The 21,150-nt window shown below is 39.6% G+C and overlaps 1 protein-coding gene across 2 annotated transcripts in view; it reads left to right on the top strand.

Moving 5' to 3' along the window:
- Adcy8 (adenylate cyclase 8) overlaps positions 1 to 21,150 on the top strand; it is a 217,131-nt gene that overhangs the window by 149,843 nt on the left and 46,138 nt on the right. Inside the window, exons 9-11 of one of the 2 annotated variants that reach the window (XM_031358847.1) lie at positions 3,309 to 3,409; positions 14,604 to 14,805; positions 16,765 to 16,854. In XM_031358847.1, the coding sequence (XP_031214707.1) occupies positions 3,309 to 3,409; positions 14,604 to 14,805; positions 16,765 to 16,854 (393 nt within the window). The remainder of the gene's footprint in view (positions 1 to 3,308; positions 3,410 to 14,603; positions 14,806 to 16,764; positions 16,855 to 21,150) is intronic. The other variant, XM_031358848.1, reaches the window with a different exon arrangement.

Here is a 21,150-nt window from a genome sequence, read left to right as displayed (position 1 = left end):
TCAAAAAAATAATAAGTTCATTTATTCTATAACTAGAAGTGCCTAGGGCTGAGATAATGCTCATTTCTGGGCAATGTTACTGAGAAATGTCGGTAACAGTAAAGCAAAGACAATAAACATAACCCACTTGATCTATGAGATTCTCGTATTCCTCATAACTAGTCACAAAGTGCTTAGTTCAACTTTGGAGACATAGCTTCTCCATTACTTTTATTGGACCCACACCGTGTAGGGATATAAAAGTGTAGTCAGCACTCTTGTTTTTGTATTGAGGATAAAGAGTCCTAATGAGTAGAATGTTTTCCTTCCTCCTCACTAAATAATGGTTTTCAGTACTGTCTCAAGGACAGAGACAGAAAAGGTGAGAGACACTACCCATCACATCTGTAGCTAGCTTCACTGACCATCCCTGAGGATAAACAGTCTGGAATGGAATTTTCTTCAATGTAACCATGTAACCACACTTGGATTTCTCACTTTTCTTGTGATGGCTCTAGAATCCATTGACCTTCATGGCTCTGACTAACTCTAGAGATATCACTTCAGTAGACTTCAGGGCCAACATCTTCAGACATGAACAAAGTGTAACACATCTTCCTTAAGCATTACCTTCACAAGACACTGCCTTGAATGCTTGCTACATATGAACTCAGTTTATTTTCCATAAACCATTGTAAGTGGCTCCTATAACACGCATTTTCTATGTAACAAGAGTGAGATATATAAAGCCTAGTATATATGCCCCAAATTCCATAGTCAGAAGGGGTAGAAGATGATATTCAAAGGCAGAAGTTGTGCTCTGGACCACTCCATGCTCACAACTGAAATAAAGACATATTAATGTGGTGAGATGAGGACTGAACAGAGATGAGACAAAGAATGTCTAATTCTGGAAAACAGAAGCATATAACAAACCTGCCATAGCCATACACCCAAGTATTCAGACCCTCACAGGTCAAAATGAAGTTCAGTAAGTCAATGCTGAGTCTCAATACTGTAACATCCTGAGCCAAATATGAGTTTTCTTTTCATGAGCCTTCTTTCCTTGTATTTCAAAGTCACAATGCATTTCATTCTGAATCCCAGTATTCAGTGTTTGATTGACATCAACAGCACAGATTTTTCTTTTTGTAGCTGTGCATGGGACTAAAACTCAAACATAAAAATAATAGGATGGTTTAGCATTGCAAACCTTACATGTCCCATTTAGCAGAAAAGATAACTGAGGTTCAAAGAAATTGATTTTATTCAATGAGAAATCCTCATGGGCCTGGAGAGAAAGTAAGTCTCCCTACATGATTCTACCAGGTTGCTATTTGAAGAAAATGACAAGCACAAAATGTCCAGCAACTGTAGTTGGGATCAATGATAGATGTGTAACTGTTTAAATCAGTAAGAAACTTCCAGGGAAGGAGTCACCAGGATAGTTTGGCATCTATAGGGAGAGCTACTCTTCCAGTGAGACAAGGCCAAAGAATGGGGGGTAACCTTACATAAAAGGAAAAGCTCAAGCTTAGGCACTAGAACATTTAAGCAGAGAGTGTTTGTGATGTAGGATACCCTGCACAGGCTTAAAGACAGACAATGTGTTTTCCTGAAAAAACAGAGGTGGACACCCAATGGTAATCAGACATTTGAGTATATGTGAGAATGCTACAGAAAAGATTCCTAGAATTAGGAAGGTGCTGGTCTATCATAAGTTCAAGAGGTTGAGATGCTGCTGCTGCTGGTGCTGCTACTGGGGGTGGGTAATAATGGTAAAAATGAAGGATTAAATGCACTGAGGATTGTGAATAATGTTCGTAAAATCTCAATGTTGAATCTAGATAGTCAAACTGATTATCAGTGAGCCAATAAAAAATTAAGTGTGTATAACTAGCTATCATAAGGAACTCAGCCAGTTATCTTCCATTGAATTATGCTTTGTAACTAATTCATTTTGCCCTGTGTACATCACTAGAATTGTCCCTGGTCCTAGGTAGCACTATTGGAAATTACTAATAACATGGATTTTCTGACATTTTATTAGGAGAGGAGGTGGCTTACGGTGAATCTTCATGGTTCCTGGACTCCCTCCAGGTGCCAAGCAGATTGTCAGCAGCTGAACAGAAGCCCTGGTGCTTGAGAATGAAAAAGTCATTGCTTGGCAAAAGCAATGGGTGGGTTTTCTGTGCAACACAGCACTGCCTGCAGGTTGCTCACCAGCTACTGGTCATTCCCAAAACCTGAACCATGACTCAGAGAAATAAGCTCCAGTCTACAATCTAAACCATACCCAGCAGTCAACGTCAGTTTCAAAATCCTATAACTGATATTTCCAACTATTAGTTCAATAAAATGGACTGATCTTGTCACCTCATTGACCTGACACAATTCTTATTATTTATTGTAGGCAAAGAGCCTAGAGGTTGAGAGAGAGAGAGAGATTAATCAGCTCTCGGGTGAAGTGACCCTGAAATTAAAACCAAAGATTACAAAGTTGTAGTGCCAGGCTTAGCTTTGTGCCTCCTCATTTGTTCCAAAATAAAACAATCTGCATTCTGCAATTTGCTAGACTTCTATGTCAGTAAGACAAAGTGAAAGAACTGGATAAACCTTATTCTAATGTTTTCCATCATTTTAAAACCCTCTTTGCCTCTGCTCTACAGGGGTTCAGGAGATGAGGAAGGAGTGAGCCAAGTACAAATCTAAGACCTTTGAGGAGCTTTTAGGTCAACTATGAAATTAATGAGCATTCTGAGTAATGAAATAATGTTACCCCATGGCTGCCTAGAATGGATAACAGAAAGCTATCCAGCATATTGACCTATCTGCTTTGATTTATCTTCAGTGAGACAAGATGCTACAGCACTGGAGTTCTTGTGGGCTTCTTTAAGATTCTGTGACATTATTTTCCATGGTTTTTATTTAAAAGAAAGTAGATTCACTAGTAAAACATTTACTTATGTCCCCACACCTAACAAGAAATAGAGCACTTTCCTGATATAACTTCAGTTTGCTAATTACAGAAGTTCACCTAAGTTTGATATGCAGCATACATGATGAGAACTCTTCTGCTCTGTCCAATGAGAGAAGCTCATGAGACAAGAGATGGATGAGCTTATGAACACTTGCAGGCTCTTACTAGGGAAGGGATGTATTAATTCCTGGCATTTCAGAGGAAAATTAGTGGAGGAAATTTTTTCAAAAAGATAATGTATTGTGGCTTCTTGCTTTTGTTTTCTTAACCTCTAATTGATGAAACTTATCTCCTCCAAAACTTCAAATCTGCTACAAAGTAATTGATTCTACTTTTCTTAAAATTACAGTATTCACAAATGAGGGATGAAGTATTCAAGTCAAACTTGGTCTGTGCATTTATCGTTCTTCTGTTTATCACTGCAATTCAAAGTTTGCTTCCTTCTTCAAGGTAAGTACAAAATGACTAAGAGAGCAGCTGAAAACACCTCTTTGAGGTGATAGGCCCTTACCTGGAGCCATCCATCTGACTCTCAAAGATTGAGAGTTTAACATGACTGGTTCCATGACCTTGACCTGGGTACTTGACAATTCTGGGTCTACTTGGACCACCGTAATGTATATAATCTTCTTATCACTCTGCCTAAGTTAATATCTTTCCTGATATTAACACAATAATAGCCAAACTGGAACAGTCTGCATTCCTACTGAACATTGCACCCATAAATTCAGAAAGCAATGAATTAGAAGAGTCTCAATCACGTGTTTGTTTGTCCACATGATTCCTTCATACTTGTAGTATCACTTCTAGGTCAGCAAATTTGAAAGTCAATACTACAAACACATGTTAACTAGTCACTAATAAACAATTTAAATATAATAACTCAAAAACTCACTGTAATGAGCTCACAGGAAGCTATAATCAATGTTATCTTTATAAAAAAGAAATACTTATGGCTCACAGTGCTGAAATGGGTTTCCCATTTGAAACATTATAGCCTTAATTCAAACACAGAATGTCTAGTTCCTGAGTGAGTGTTCCTAACAAAGGCTAGGGCAGGAACTATACAAGACTAGCCTTATGATGGTGATATTGTTTGTCTATTGATTTGTTTAAAGACATCTAGGAAGTTGGAAAGGCACATTTCTAGGTGTGTTTACGAGAGTGTTTCCTGAGATTTCTAGCATATGGGTTGGCAGACTGCATAGAGAAGACTCACACTGAATATAAGCAACATCATGTAATAGACAAGACTGGGACCCATGTCAAATGAAAAGCAGAAAAAGCCATCTCATATTACCATACATCTGATTGTTATAAAGTGGTGTGTTTGTTCCTGCTGCTATGGATCTCAGACCCCAGATTCTCTAGCCTTTGAATATGAACTTGAACTTTTTAGGGTATCCCAGGCTAACTCCTGTCCAGGACTGCACCAGTGATTCTTATTGTTCTGAACAGTTCATTGGTTAAGCAGATAATGATTTCTCTGGTTTTCCAGTCCAGACAGCCATTGTGAGATAATCTACCCTCTCTTATTGTCTTAGTTGGGGTTTCCATTGCTGTGAATAGACACCATGACCAAGGCAACTCTTATAAAGGAAAACATTTATTTGGGGAAGGTCAGTCCATTATCATCATGGCAATAAGCATGGCAATATCCAGACACACAGTGCTGGAAGGCAGCCAGCAAGAGACTATCTTCTGTAGGCATCCAGGAGGAGGATCTCTCTTCAGCATTGGGTGGAGCCTGAGCATAGGAGGAGACCTCCAGAATCGACCTCTATGGTGACGCACTTCTTCCAACAAGGCCTCCAATACAACAACTTCCTCCAATAAGGCCACACTTCCTAATAGTGTCACTTCCCAAGGACTGAACATGTTCAAACCACCACACCTACTGTAAGGTAATCTAATAAAACTCCTATTACAATCACATATTTTTTTCTCTTCTTCTGAAGACACCTGACTGGTACATAAGACTGGAATATTTTGCTCTGCAAAAAAGAAAACTTTAAACATTGTTAAAGTCATGTTAGAAGGCATCAAAGGTCACTTAAAGGGCTATCAGTGTCATAAGATAGGAGAGTTCTAACAATAGAATGAATAACCACTACGCCTAGAACTTCAATAAAAGCCTGGAAATTACATTGACTGAGTCTCATGAGTTCACCGTGTATTTTAAGGGCAGAAGCAGATGAAAATGAGAAAATTTTTCCATCTCTTCTGTATGAACTGTACCACAAGAAAGCCAAACAACCAGAGAGAAGAAACATTATATAAAGTATTCCAGCTTTAAAAAAAATAAGGAAATGATATAACAAAGATAACACCATCTTCCAGTCTCTAGTGAGTTAATTAATGAATAAGGAACTGTACTTCAAAGAATGAGATCAGCACAAGCAGGAGATACAGCCACATCATCTGATGGAATAACCTAAAAAAGAGCAGGAAAGGAAGCCAGGTTTGATATCCTGACTCCTTAGATTGGAGAAAACACCTGGAATGTTCTGAGCAGCTGAACAGTAGGAACCCCCGGCCTTGACTTCCAAATTCATCTTATAAATGCAATACAGCCACCATCCCACCTCAATAATTTAGTAACCAGGAATACATATCCATGGAAGAGATTGTCAAACTAACCTCTTACCAGGAAGGCCTCATATTGTGGAAAGTCATTCACTTTCAAGACAGGAAAGCTTCCTTTAGTTTGTGCCAGTTTTCTTCCAACAGATGTTGCTACTGGTTGATGCTTTGCAATGACACATAGTGGGCACCACTCCTTTATACTTACATAATGATTATGTTAAGAGATGAAGTAATCTTTGTTCATATGGCCACAGCTAATTCCTTGTCCTCGAAGAAAAAAATTAATAGACCCTGGCAAAGGCAGCCTATGCTAGCCCAGTTCTTTGTTTTAGTGCTTGCATGTTCTCAGATGTTCCTTTCCCAGAAAGGTAAACTAAAGACAGACTGGAAAATACCTTTAAATACCTTTTAAGAATATAGCAACTATGTGCATTCTTTTAATGAAATATAGAGAGAGAAAAACTATAGAGGGGGTAGGGAGGGAAAGAGAACACTGAGCTAGGGAGAGAGAGTAGGAAGATTAGAAAGTATTGATTTGACCATTTTCAATGCCACCTACAATCTATATTGTATTTGGTATTTAACTTTTTTGACACTTAAGTTTCCTCATCTACAGAATGGAGATAATGAGGGGTAAAGTGTCTGCTTAGTGGGTAGGTACACATACTGCATTTGCAGAAGACTCGAGGTTGGCCCCCAGCACCTACATCGAGCAACTCACAATCACCTGTGACTCTAGCTCCTAAGGATCTAAAACTCTCTCTGGAGTTGTACCTTCACCCATGTACACACACACACACACATACACACACACACACACACACACACACACACACACAATTAAAAACAAAATAAATATTTTAAAGATACTTTCAAGAATGAGCATGATAGTGTCCTCTTCTTAGGACATGTAATCAACCATGTCTAATTGGAGCAATTCACGCTCCTTTCTACTTCCCAAATCACATAATACACATCTGTTGAAAGGGCTAAGAATGCTGACCTCTCAGAGTTGCTTCAGTATCAAATGTGGCACCAGCTTTTTGCTGATACTGAAGTGTCATATGAACGTCCTCTTTGGGTATGATATGAGGTTCCAAATCCTTCCAAACCACAAGGTGCAGTGGGCCATTCATTCCTCTGCACTGATCTTGTCTCTCCAGCAAATGTCACACTTGTACTACCAAACCAATCTGTATTTTAAATGCAGGCTTCAGAGGATAGTTAGACCTTAATTCTAGCAAGGACTCTGATAGAGCTGTTTACAAATCCCTTGTCATTCTTTTTGAAACTCGGTTTCAGAAATGAAAGGTTTCCTTGCCTCTCAAATCCAGCAACAATGCAAAAGCGAATTCAGAACCCCTGGATGCCTGAATGGCTCTATAATTAGATGGAGTTTGCAGTCTGCTACTATAATGCCTATGTGTGCAGACACAAGTGAGCACTGAGGGGCTGTGGCAAAGACTCTCAGAGGAATTTTATATGTAGCTCCAGATCCCAGCTGAGAAAGTCTGTCCTATAGCCAATATTCTTCTTACATATCTTTAAATACCTTTAATATCCTAGAAGCTCCACCACGAAGAGAAATAGAAGATGTCTGTTGCCTTCTTTTATTACTCTGATTAACCTTAGAGACTTCTTTAAATATAAGGCTAAAAAAAAAAATCCATTTTGTAGGTTTTTTTTTTTAAATGATACTCAGAATAGTTAGCTCCTTGGAGGCTGAGAGGTACAGGGTCCATTTTGAAACAAGTTCAAACATAGGAGATTTTTGTCTCATGTCTAAACTACTCTGCCCATCTTTCAAGTCATTTCTCCAATGTCACTTAGGGCTTTTGAACATTTATATGGTTTGCTGTGATATCGCTTGCCTCTAATTTTCAGTGTGCCCTCCTGACAGCCTGCTCTCTGAATGTAAAACACAATGGTGAAATGTATCACAAAGCATTGCTTTTATAGATTTCCAAACAAGACACTGTGCAAATCTGTGCTGACAGCTGGGAGAGATGAAGCCAAGAAACCATGTGGTCTTCATGTTTGCTCTCTTGAATCCTCACCTGCTCTGAGAACTGTCTTCAAATTCAGTGTGAGACCTCTGTTCTGATACACAAGTGAATGACATGACCACCAGTGTGAGAGAAGAACATTGGCATGCCTGTTCTCTGGAGAGAATACAGAAGCATGCGGTGCTTAAGGCCAGAGGTGAAAAGTCCTATTTCCAATATGGTGTTGAAGATAGCAAGGTCATTCATTCTCTACACAGAAAGTCAACAACAGTTGACAACAGTTCACTGAACAAGTCAACAACAGTTCACTGAACACCTGCACACTCATACATGTTTCTTGGATTGTGAAGTAACCTGAAAGTAAAGCTTCATCCTACAGGATGAACAAGCATGCCCCCATTATAAGTCCCCGCAGATGCAGTATTAGTATAGTCAGGCAGGATTATACAGCTCAGACGACAAAGCCAAGAGCCATTCTTCTGGTCCCTGAATAGACCTTGCACTGGTTGCCACTTAAAACTTTGATCTCCTGGGCATCTGTGAAACTTGCTCTTCCCAGTTTACGTCTGTCACCCTTGGACACAGGTCATGCTTAATCTCAGCAGCTACGTCATATCATTGAGACAAGCTAGCTGAGCAGTCGGCTTCCTCTCTTGAGGAGCAGCCTGACAAAGTGATCCACTGGCATTCTTCAAATGCCTTTGCTTGGTGCAGGGCTAGTGAGTACCATATCCTTCTCAGGGAGTGTTTCTTCAGCCCATGGTCAGCGGGGAGTCCCAAGTGCCACAAGCACTGAAGGAACTCTCTGCTCCAAAAGCCTGCTGTATCTATCTAGAATTCCCATGTAAATTTCTTGTGAAGGAGATCCATTAACTCAAAAGTATATTTTTTCATTTTTTATTAGATATTTTCTTTATTTACATTTCAAATGATATCTCCTTTCCAGGTTTCCCCTCCAGAAAAAAAAAAAACCCTGTTCCTTCCCCCATTTCCCTGCTCATCAACCCACTCTCTCCTACTTCCAGGCCCTGGAATTCTTCTACACTGAGGCATAGAGCCTCCAGAGGACCAAGGGATCTCTTCCCATTGATCACTGACTGGGCTATACTCTGATACATATGCAGCTGGAGCCATGAGTCCCACCATGTGTACTCTTTGGTTGGTGGTTTAGTCCCTGGGAGCTCTGAGGGTACTGGTTAGTTCATATTGTTGTTCCTCCTAAGGGGCTATAAACCCCTTCATCTCCTTGAGTCCTTTTTCTAGCTCCTTCATTGGGGACCCTGTGCTCAGTACAATGGATGGCTGTGAGCCTCTACTTCTGTATTAGTCGAGCACTGTCAGAGCCTCTCAGGAGACAGCTATATCAGGCTCCTGTCAGCCAGCACTTGCTGGCATCCATAACAGTGACTGGGTTTGATGATTGAATATGGGAAGGATTCCCAGGTGGAGCAGTCTCTGGATTGTTCTTCCTTCAGCCTCTGCTCCATAGTTTGTCTCTGCAACTCCTTCCATGGGTATTTTGTTCCCCCTTCTAAGAAGGATCGAAGTATCCACACTTTGGTCTTCCTTCTTCTGAGTTTCTTGTAGTTTGTGGATTGTATCTTGGGTATTCCAAGCTTCTGAGCTAATATCCACTTATCAGAGAGTACATTCCTACCATATGTATTCTTTTGTGATTGGGTTGCCTCACTCAGGATGATATTCTCCAGATCCATCCATTTCCCTAAGAATTTCATAAATTCATTGTTTTAAAAAGCTGAGTAGTACTCCATTATGTAAATGTACCACATTTTCTGTACCCATTCCTCTGTTGAGGGACATCTGGGTTGTTTCCAGCTTCTGGCTATTATAAATAAGGCTGCCATAAAGATAGTGGAGCATGTGTCCTTATTACACATTAGAGCATCTTCTGGGTATATGCCCAGGAGTGGTATACCTGCGTCCTCAGGTAGTACTATGTCCAACTTCCTGAGGAACAGCCAAACTGATTTCCAGATTGGTTGTACCATCTTGCAATCTCACCAGAATGAAGTAGTGGTCCTCTTTCTTCACAACCTCGCCAGCATCTACTATCACCTGAGTTTTTTATCTTAGCCATTCTCATTGGTGTGCAGTAGAAGCTCAGGGTTGTTTTGATTTGCATTTCCCTGATGACTAAGGATGTTGAACATTTCTTTAGGTGCTCCTCAGTCATTCGGTATTACTCAGTTGAGAATTCTTTGTTTAGCTCTGTACATTTTTTAATAGGGTTATTTGGTTCTCTAGAGTCTAACGTCTTCGATTTTTTGTGTATATTGGATATTAGCCCTCTAATAGATATAGGATTGGAAAAGATCTTTTCCCAATCTGTTGGTTGACATTTTGTCCTATTGACAGTGTCCTTTTCCTTACAGAAGCTTTGCAATTTTATGAGGTCACATTTGTCAATTCTTGATCTTAGAGCATAAGCTATTTGTGTTCTGTTCAGGAAATTTTCCCCTATGCCCATGTGCTTGAGGCTCTTCCCTACGTTTTTTTCTATTAGTTTCAGTGTATCTGGTTTTATGTGGAGGTCCTTTATCCACTTGGACTTGAACTTTGTAAGAAGAGATAGGAATGGATTGATTTGCATTCTTCTACATGCTAACCACCAGTTGAGCCAGCACCATTTGTTGAAAATGCTGTCTTTTTTACACTGGATGGTTTTAGTTCCTTTGTCAAAGATCATGTTTCCATAGGTGTTTGGGTTCATTTCTTGGTCTTCAATTCTATTCCATTGATCTACCTGCCTATCATTGTATCAATAAAATCAGGGACTAGACAAGGCTGCCCACTCTCTCCCTACCTATTCAATATTGTACTTAAAGTCCTAGTCAGAGTATTTGGACAACAAAAGGAGATCAAAGGGGTACAAGTTGAAAAGGAAGAAGTCAAATTATCACTATTTGCAGATGATATGATAGTATACTTAAGTGACCCCTAAAATTCCACCAGAGAACTCTTAAACCTGATAAACAACTTCAGTGAAGTAGCTGGATATAAAATTAACTCAAGCAAATCAGTGGCCTTCCTCTACACAAAGGATAAACAGGCTGAGAAAGAAATTAGGGAAACAACACCCTCCACAATAGTGACAAATAATATAAAATACCTTGGTGTGACTCTAACCAAGCAAGTGAAAGATCTGTATGACAAGAACTTCAAGTCTCTGAAGAAAGAAATTGAAGAAGATCTTAGAAGATGGAAAGATCTCCCATGCTCTTGGATTGGCAGGATTAACATAGGAAAAATGGCCATCTTGCCCAAAGCAATCTACAGATTTAATGCAATCCCCATCAAAATTCCAACTCAATTCTTCACAGAGCTGGAAAGAACAATTTGCAAATTCATCTGGAATAACAAAAAACCAAGGATATTGTTCTTAACAATAAAAGAACTTCTGGTGGAATCACCATCCCTGACCTTAAGCTGTACTACAGAGCAATTGTGATAAAAACTGCATGATATTGGTACAGTGTCAAAAGTATAATTTTTAAAATTCTAAAAATAGCCAAGGCTGTTAGATGATCAGTTCCTAGCCTTATCAATTCTTAGCCTTGCATAAAAGTATAAGCAGTCCAGCAAGCACAAAAAATATTGTACAGAGACTTTTGGATCCCATGCTTCGAAGATGAGGCTATTGAAATAGTGGACCCCCAGAGAGCAGAATTGCCCCAGGAACCTAATGCTTGAAGAGAGACAGTGTAAAGCCTGAGCAGTAGATGGCATCTCCAGACAAAGACAATGATGATCAGCTTACATATATTAACTCAGACCCCAACTTAAACCTTAGCCTTACTCTGAAGGCTTAGGAGAGGGGTTGGGGGTCAATAGGTCTCCTCCCAGTGTGGCCACATTGAATAACTTTCTACCTTTCATTGTTGTTAACTGTTTTGATTGGCTTATTTGAACATAGACTATAGTCCCAAGTCTAGTAACGGAGGGAGCTGATGTTTCTGGTTACTTCTTCTCTGTACATTTGTTGTCCCCCACTTTGTCTCCCACCAGACACCATGGTAAGTGTAACTGACCACATTCCTTACAGTCCTTTTGACCCTTTTTTCTGTTTTCAATCCCACTAGCTTCTTTCCAGATTGATCTTCAACCTTGCTCCTCTCTGCTGCTCACATTCTCCCTGGACAATTCTCTAAATGACAAATCTTCAAGCATATCCTGTTCACTCCAGGCACAAATGTGCATTACTATCCCCATTACTATTCCTATAGTATCTAACTGTGTCCAACATATTTGCAAACAAATACCAAATATTTAACTTTCCTCTAAGCATTGCATTTCCTATACTTACCCAGTTAAGATGATATAATCAGTGTCATCCTGTGTTTCCATATATAGCCCTATGCAGACCCACATAGTAAGAAGTATATTGTCCCCACATATTTCCCTAAAGCTTACTTTCTGCATTCTTCCATTACTGAGTCCTGTCTTCACTGTCCAAATCTTCTGCTAAACAATTCTTCAGTTGTCTTTCAAATATACATGTCTGACTAGGGGACCTTCCCTATGAGCTTCCTAACACACAGCAATTTTTGTCCAGCTTCACAGCCTTACAAATTTAGTTGTGTGCTGGATGGCTTTATATCAACTTGACACAGGCTAGACTCGTTTGAGACATAAGAACCACATTTGATAAAATGCCTCTAAAAGATGTGGCTGTAGGCAATCTTAATTTTCTTAATTAGTGATTTATGGGGAAGGGTTCATCCTATTGTGGGTGGTGCCATTCCCTAGGCTGTTGTTCCTGGGTTCTATCTGACTGATCAAGCTATGATGAGCAAAGCAGTAAGCAGCATCCCTCCATAGCCTCTGTATAAGCTCCCACCTTGAGGTTACTGCCTTGTACGAGTTTCTGCCCTGACTTCCTCCAGTGATGGACTGTGATGTGGAAGTATAAAGCGAATAAACCTTTCCCCAACTTGCTTTTGGTCATGGTGTTTTATTACAGCAATAGTGAGACAAACTAAGACAGGTCATTAGCAAACTCCAAACACACTGACAGCTCTTATTTTTCTGCTACCTTGATGATATTCTTGATTGTGCCTACTTACACTACAATAAAAAAAAAATCTATCCTACATGGACATGCTCAAGTATTAATCACTTCTTGAAGCCTCCCTGGGTTACCTTTCTTGCTTTCCATATGATATCTGTTTATGACTTGTTTTGGATCACAGCATATCATGCTATCATGTCATTTTATACCCATATTCTCTAGGTTACAATACCCTATACAGTATAGATGATAAGTTTTTGGTCCTACTCTATGCATGAGAAGAGAGTTTATTGAAAAATATATATCATAATAAACCTCAGAAGTAAAAAGAATACTGGAAATATGAGCACATCACTCTCCAAAGTGATTAGAATGGCAGTGGTGTGATATAACAGCAAGTACTTCAAATTCTAGCTTCAACACTCATCAACTGAATTACCCATGATAACTACCTCCCTGTGAGATTTAAACACTTGTCTGTGGGGGAAAAAAAGGCCTCTTTGTTTCTTTTGAGGAATGGAAATGACATATCATTTAAAATGGGGGCCCATAGTGCTGGCATATAGAGATCAATCATCATTCAGGCAGAAGGAGGGTAAGAGATAGAGTCAGTAAACACAGTTGTACAAAGCACTAGCATATGGAAAATCTTAAAGTACACAATTTTAGTAGAAGACAGAAACTCTCTGGCCACTTCTATAAAAGCACCCTTTGATAACTTGCAACAATTTGCTGACTGGGAAGTAAAAATATAAGAGATTCCAGTAAAGACCACAAACAACCATAAAACAGAAGACAAGGGATCCAGCCCCAACGACAGTGTACATTCTTGGTGATGAATTGTTGATAGGAGAGAAAGTGATCAAAGATACTTCCAAAGACAGAAAATTACCAATAGCTTCCTATGATGATGGCAACATTGGGATACACTGTGGAGTTTGCAATAGACACAGGCTCCCCCATTGGACAAAGTTCTCATGAGATCTTGAAGCCTATGGTATAAACTTAGATGAATTGTTGACAACTTAAGAGTGAATGCTTATACCTACTTACACCTAAACTATACCTACTACCTGTAGATCTAGTGACATGTAATATATTTCCATATAAACCATAGTAATCATTAATCCAACTAAATATTAAGTTGATTTATGAGTAGGAGCATAGAATGAGAAATAAGGAAAGAAAGAGGGAAAGAAAGAAAGAAAGAGAGAGAGAGAGAGAGAGAGAGAGAGAGAATCATAAAACCCACCATGAAAGGGAAAAGGATGTGGTGGGCATCTTCTACAGCTAGAGTAATGATTGATGATACACTATGGTATAGTGTGTTAGGAGCAGATAGCCTATAAAAGGGGCTGTGACTCAGTGGGCAAAGTAGTTACCATGCAAGTACGAGTGAAGACAAGTTCAGATCCCCAACAATGGCAAATGTCAGCTGCGACTAGCAGGACATCATAATTCTAACACTCAGGGTGCAGAAGCAGAGGCAGGGCATTCCCATAGCAATGTGGCTACTTGGAATAAGTGAATAGGTAAGGCATGGGTTCCAGTGAGAGACTTTGCAAAACATAGGTAGAAAGTGGTCAAGGAAGTCTTCTGATGTCAGCCTTTGCCCTCCACATACATATGTAGACATCTACAACCATGTACCACACATTTGAACATACAAGCATGAGAATGAACATACAGACTCCATGTATACCATACATACATACTCATACTAGAAAGACAGATGGATAGATGATAGGTGGATAGATGATAGATAGATAGATAGATAGATAGATAGATAGATAGATAGATAGATAGATAGATAGATAGATAGGAAGGAAAGAAGGAAGGAAGGAAGCAAGGAAGGAAGGAAGGGTGAAAGATAGGGGGAGAAAGGAAAGGAAAAAACAAATGTTTCTTCCATAGGAACTGTACACAGGGTAGTGAATAAAGAACATGAGCAAGGTTGCCAGGGCAGTTGGGTGGGGATGGGGTGGCCTGTGCCCATATGACTCACATTCTGTGTTTTCTGCAGGCTGATGCCTATGACTATCCAGTTCTCCATCCTCATCATGCTGCACTCTGCCCTGGTCCTCATCACCACAGCAGAAGACTATAAGTGTCTGCCCCTCATCCTCCGCAAAACCTGCTGTTGGATTAATGAGACCTATCTGGCCCGAAATGTCATCATCTTTGCTTCCATCTTGATTAACTTCCTGGGAGCCATCCTAAATATTGTAAGTATCCACCAAGCCCCTCAGTTCTATGGTATCTACTATAGAGTCCAGAATCAAGAGCTTATGGAGCCAGCAACTTCTTGCATTGCCCTGCCTCAGTACCTTATCTTTATGTGCCAGTTAGCCCCAAGTTCAGGAACAGACAATAAAATAATCACCCCTGTCAGAACTATGTGTTTTACTGTGGGGAAGCTATCTTTAACCCACCAGGGGAGGTGACTTGTTCCAAAGGACCTTCATAGGCCTTCAGTTTTGTCAATGGTCAATAGTTTATAATGGTAAATAAAAATTGTCATTTATTTATTTATTAAGTACCAGATCTACCTGCTATGTGCCATGCACTGAGGGAGCACTGTCACATCTTTTTTATACTTAATAACCCACATAAACCCTATGAGTTAAGTCTCTTTTATCCCCACTTTATGGCTGAAGCAACTGAGGCTCAGAGATATGAAATAACTTACTAAAAATGTCTGTCTGACTCCATGACTCATTCTCATCTAATATGCTAAAATATATCTCTGGGTGGAGGGCACAATGGGGAAATGAAAATGAAATAGCTGTCTTTACTGAGTACCTACTATGTGCAACAGTAGGTGAGTATTATTCTCCACATTTGATGGATGAGGAAACTGCATTTCAGGAAGGTGCAATGTTTTGTCTATGACTTTCTAAAGGCTCATATGTGTTGGGGCACATAGAACTCAGATGAAACTCCAACTGCCCTAATAATCACGGTTGTTTTTAATTTGATGAACCACATTTCAATGGCTTCATTTTCTCTATATAGTCCGATCATGAGAGTAACAGGTATTTTCTGTATATGTACAGTCCGTGTTGTCTGTGGCCCAGGCAGCTAGGTTTCAAAGATGCTTGGTCTAATCCTGGTCATAGCCTTGGCATGTAGAAATAGTCTATTTGAAGCATCATCTTGTGGATAAAAGTATCATTGTGCCTTTCGGGTCCCTGAGCATTCAGTGACTCAAGCTGTAGACTTTACCAGTTGTCATCTGACTTGGAGGTTCAGACTGCCTCTAGCTCACTGTTTAAGCTCTATAGTTGACCTTGTTATAAAAGAGTCAAAGGGACAAATAAAGGGAAAACCATCATTCCATGATGTGGTCATCTGACAAATGTTGAATAGTGTGAGTCAATTGAAACTGATGCATAAGAAGTTGCTGATCTGCATGAAATGAGGTGGTAGCCAGGATTTGAATTCTTAATGAGGTAGATTTGCTGTGGGACAGCATTTGGAAAAGACTCGGATGGCTCTAGGTTGATGTCACTGCATCACTGGTGTGGCAGGAAGCTAGGAAGCTTTGGAGTCAGATAGACCTGCATTTGATTCTCAGATCTACCCATCACTAGCGTGGTGGCCCTGGTCAAGTTACTTTACTTCTCAGAGTTTCATATTTTTCAGTTGTAAATTGGGGATAACAACAGCAAGTACCTCACAAGATGATTGTGGGGCTTTTTGAATAAAGTGTTTGGCACAGAGAAGGTTTTCACCCAGTAGTTGTGACACTGGAATGCCTTCAGCAGAAACATCTGCCCTGGAAGATGCACGGCACTCCAACCTCAAGAGCCTTTCTAGAAAATGTGCCCCTTCAGGTTGCTTAAACTCTCCCAACTTTGAATCTGGAGACAGGCAATCAAGTTACCCAGGCCTCTTCTCCAACTATTCAAGTCTTTTCTGTGTCCCACAAACACACTCCAGTGTCCCAAAGCGACAGGGCAAACAGCCATCTTAACCCAGTTTCGTGATTAGCTTGCAAAAGCTTTTAGAAACTGATGCCTCCTCCTGGCAGGCAAGCCCCTCTAGTCCCTCCTACCCTGGGCCTTTGGCTGAAGGCCAGCAGCAACTAGCACACTGCTCCACTCCCAACACTCACACTGACTGTTGTTCCTGTGTCTTTTTGTTTTTTGTTGTTGTTCTTCTTTTTTTTTTTTAATTCGCAGCTGTGGTGTGATTTTGACAAGTCGATACCCTTGAAGAACCTGACTTTCAATTCCTCAGCTGTGTTTACAGATATCTGCTCCTACCCAGAGGTATTTATTTGCAAGCTCCCAGTGGTGAGAGGTGAACATCTCCACCAGCTCAGGAGCACACACTGGCTAAATGGTCTTAGAGACTACTCCAGAACCCTTGTTCCTTCTGCCTCTTCCTCCTTCCTTTCCTCTTCCCTTGGCATTTTCTTCCCTCATGCCCTCTGCTTCTCTGTCCTCTTTCTTGCTCTGTCTTTTGCATCTTTCCCTTAACTAGCTTTCCCTACTTCTCTCTCCATTCTTCTTCCTCCCTTCCTAACTTTCCCACCTTTCCTGCTTTCCATTAATCTATTTCTTTTGTCTCTTCCTTTCCTGATAATTTCATCTAACGTCACCTATAAAATTCTGTAGGAGAATGTGCCAGGGTCTCTGTGATTGAATAAATTTACTGCTCCAACAGTGTTAAAGGGGAGGGAGGAAAGGAAGAAGGAGAGAAAGGAACAGAGGAAGGAAGGAAGGAAGGAAGGAAGGAAGGAAGGAAGGAAGGAAGGAAGGAAGGGAGAGAAAAAAGAAGGAAAGAAAGAAAGAAAGAAAGAAAGAAAGAAAGAAAGAAAGAAAGAAGAGAGGAAAGGGGAATAAAAGAGGAAGGAAAGAAGGAAGGAAAATAGAAAATGCATAAAGAAGGATAAAGAAAATAGAAAAAGAAAAATACAAAAAAATACAGCTAAACTTACTCCAAAGTAGTAGGGAGAGTTTCCAGAGAACCTCTGGGTCTGAAGACATCTCATTAGGATGCCTGTCATCACTGTGCATGTTTATTTGGCCACAGAGCTACTTACTGATCCATGGACTTTCAGGTCAGTCTATAGGATCTGTTAGTCTAGACCTGTATATATTAGAGATTCTCTGTCAAGAAAGACATTGTGTCGTAGCCCTGGGAAACTCTAATCCCATATTAAGAGGACCATGGGTAGGCTTGTTCTCTAAAAGGGGGCATCCTCAGAGAGCTTACCAATGTGTAAGATGAGAAAAGGCTCCAGGTGGTCTCCCTGGGTCTAGGAATTGGACTGAGAACCATTGAATCCTCCATGTAGTCCCATGAAAGAGGCTGCTAATGCTACCATGTTGTAATAAAATTAGTATTCAGAGAGTAGCCTGCTCAATCACAATCTTACCTTCTCTGCCTTGCTTGCTTCCTCACCTCTTCCTGTCCTTTCTTTCTCTTTGAACTCAATTATAATGGCGTGGTGCTGGCACTTGTACTATAGCTTCCTTCCTTATTCTTTATCCTAGTCAGAGGAGGAGAAAACAGACTCTTCCTGGGATGTGCAAGGATAGATGAGGAAGACCACAGAACCTGGTTCCTCCTCAATGTATGAGATTCTGTGTGTTCCCAGCTTCCTAAGAACTTCTTGTTTTGAAGAGTATATAAAGAACCCCAAAACTAAGGGGAAAGGAAAGCTAAGATGTGGAGAGTCAGAGCTGGTCTAAGCTGGATTTCACTTGCAATCAATTTCTCTTGCTTGTTTCCTCATCTGTGAAATGGGAAAATGAATACCTTGCTGTCTATTTAATTGGCAAGTGCTAGCTCCTGGCACGTATCTGGCATGAAGCCAGTGTTCACGGCATGCTAATTTGTGTCACCCATCACTCTAAGTCAACTCTCTATACTTGGACATACATCTGAGCTCCAAGTCTCAGGACCACAGCATTCATTGACTTTTTAAAGCTCTAAGAAAGGGGTCATCATGCTTTATGATGAGTGTTATCTCTACACCTCAGACTCCACAAATATAAAATAAAGTTAAAAGTAATTCTCACAGGAAAGTTATAAAAATTAAGCAAATACATCCATATAAAGTATTTACTTCTGGATTTATCATTCTATTATAGTGATATATAATATATATATATAACCATTCTATTATACATATATATAAATATAATTTAAAAAATATTTCCATTTAAAAGAATTGAGTACTTAGGAAACACCTGGAACAAAACAAGATTTACATATTAAATGTCTTACACTACATATTATTACCTGTTTAAAGGTCTTGTGTGCACTATCGATATACATTATAAATAAGCATAGTCGTGTGTTCATACATATACTTTAAAACAGAAATCAAGTAAAAAGTCCAAATGAACCCAAAGTGGAGACATAGAGCCTTCCCCTATAACCAATCTTACTCAGAAGTCAGTAAATGACAGTCAAAGAACAAATTCTTCAGTATGACTACCACTTGGCTTGACCTACAGTTTACCACTTCAGTCTGTGTACCTAGTTGTCTCTCTAGGCTCCTGTCTGCTAAACTAAAAGAACTTAGACATTCAGAAACTCTGAAAGCCTACTCTAGCTCCCAGCATACATTAGGGTCTCTCCCCAAGCAAAATGTGCCATCTCTCTGAGCCTTGCTTTCCTCTGCTATGGATATGATGCCTGCATATTACCCTGTGAGAAACCATACCTAGTTGAAAGCCTACTACAAAATTTGGATTATCTTTTCTAAACACAAAGCTGTTATGTGATGCAAAAGGTAATAATAGTAATAATTTAGCTCCATATTCAAAGCTTGTCCCATACTGAAAAATAGTGAAAATAAAGAAAATCAGGGAAAATAAGTTACATTCCAACTGAGGAAGGAAAACATATCAGTCTATAAGATGAATGTAGATCACATGTGTAAAACCAGAAGGTTGTCATTTTCAATACCTTCTTTTGGCTCTCAAGAGGCTCAGTAGGAAAATCTTTCAGAATCAAACCTGCATGCTTTTGTTTCTCTCTACCCCAAAAGATCACTGTTTGTAAGAGTGAGTCGCTGGGGCTTGCTATGCTATAAATGATCCAAGAGAGCAGGACCTCCAGTAGAGGTTTCTCTCTCTGAGTCCTGCTTCTGGGAGTCACTCTTTAGAGTTGATATCATCTTCAAGCCTCTCTGTCCTGCCCCATCACAAACACTGCAGGCATCATCTTAGTACCTGCACACCACTCTTCGTACATTGACCTATTCAGTTAGGACATGTTTCAAGCACCTTCATATTTATACAGGTTTTTAAGAGTGGAAAATAAATATTGTAATGTTACTATAAAATTACCCAGACACCAGCCTCAAAACAGAACCTAATGTCTCTTTAACAATTTTTCAGAAAAAATGAAGCCACCCATCTGATAAATCACAGGGCAATATCTCCATTTCCCCTTGGGACTAATAGAAACAAGTAAACAGAACACATGAAACAGTAGCTTTCAAGATACTGACTACAAAGCAATGAAGGCAGTAAGTCCCAAAAGGTAGGAAGCAAATGGAGTGAGTCCTGGCATAGTGTGAGCTTTGTTCAGACCATACTTCAGGGAGATGGGCCCAAATGAAAAGCAGTGATTTCTTGCCTTGAGAATAGACAGGTAAGAGTCAGGAGAGAGTAAGATGGCTTAGAGGTTGTAGAACATACCACCATAGAGGAAAGGATTGCACAGAGAGACTCAGCTTCAGAGTATCCAATCAGCACAGGCAAATGAGAAACTAGTGATGTGGAAATAACCACCAGAATGCATCAGTATCTGTAACTCACATGGGCTGAAAATAGTGTGTGTCACCTTACTGACTAAAACACGTCACAGTCTACTAGACACTGAGCAGTGCAGGGGCTACAGATTCAGTTGTTTTAAATGTCTATTCCTAGATGATACTCTGCTCTGATTCTTTCTTTAAAAAGTTGTAAACGTAAATTCTAAAAATGAAGCCTTGTGATTTCCTGTGATTCAATTATATTTAAGAATGAATCTTAAGAGCACACATAGCAATTTTAAAAACCTCCAGGATTTGAGAAAATAAAGTCACTGAGACTAGACTCCAGTCAATGATAGCCAGACATTTAAAAGAACTGTGATTTATAATGAAGAGAGGAATCAATGATGAGAAATCAAGATAGAACTGACTGTATAATATAATTATTATAATTTTATGCTGGGCAGTGGTGATGTACATCTTAATCCTAGCACTTGGGAGGCAGAGGCAGGTGGATTTCTGAGTTCAAGGAGAGCCTGGTCTACAGAGTGAGTTCCAGGTCAGCCAGGGCTAAACAGAGAAACCCTGTCTTGAAAAAAAAAAACAAAATAATGGTAAAACAATAATAATAATAATAATAATAATAATAATAATAATAATAATTTATTGCATATGTTTAAATAACCTATAAAAGGTGAGGTAAACACTATAAAATGTGAGATAAAAAGAAACTACACTACAAGAAAGTGAGATTAGACATTGTAAACAAAACCAAAGGAGCAAAATTGGTGAAATAGCAATAGAAGTATTAAAAATAAATTACTAAATAAAATAGGCCTTAAGACCAACA

The sequence above is a fragment of the Mastomys coucha genome, unplaced genomic scaffold (assembly GCF_008632895.1).
Source record: "Mastomys coucha isolate ucsf_1 unplaced genomic scaffold, UCSF_Mcou_1 pScaffold7, whole genome shotgun sequence".
NCBI classification, from domain to species: Eukaryota; Metazoa; Chordata; class Mammalia; order Rodentia; family Muridae; genus Mastomys; species Mastomys coucha.
Note: the sequence above shows the minus strand (reverse complement) of the source record. Positions and strands in the feature narration are given on the sequence as shown.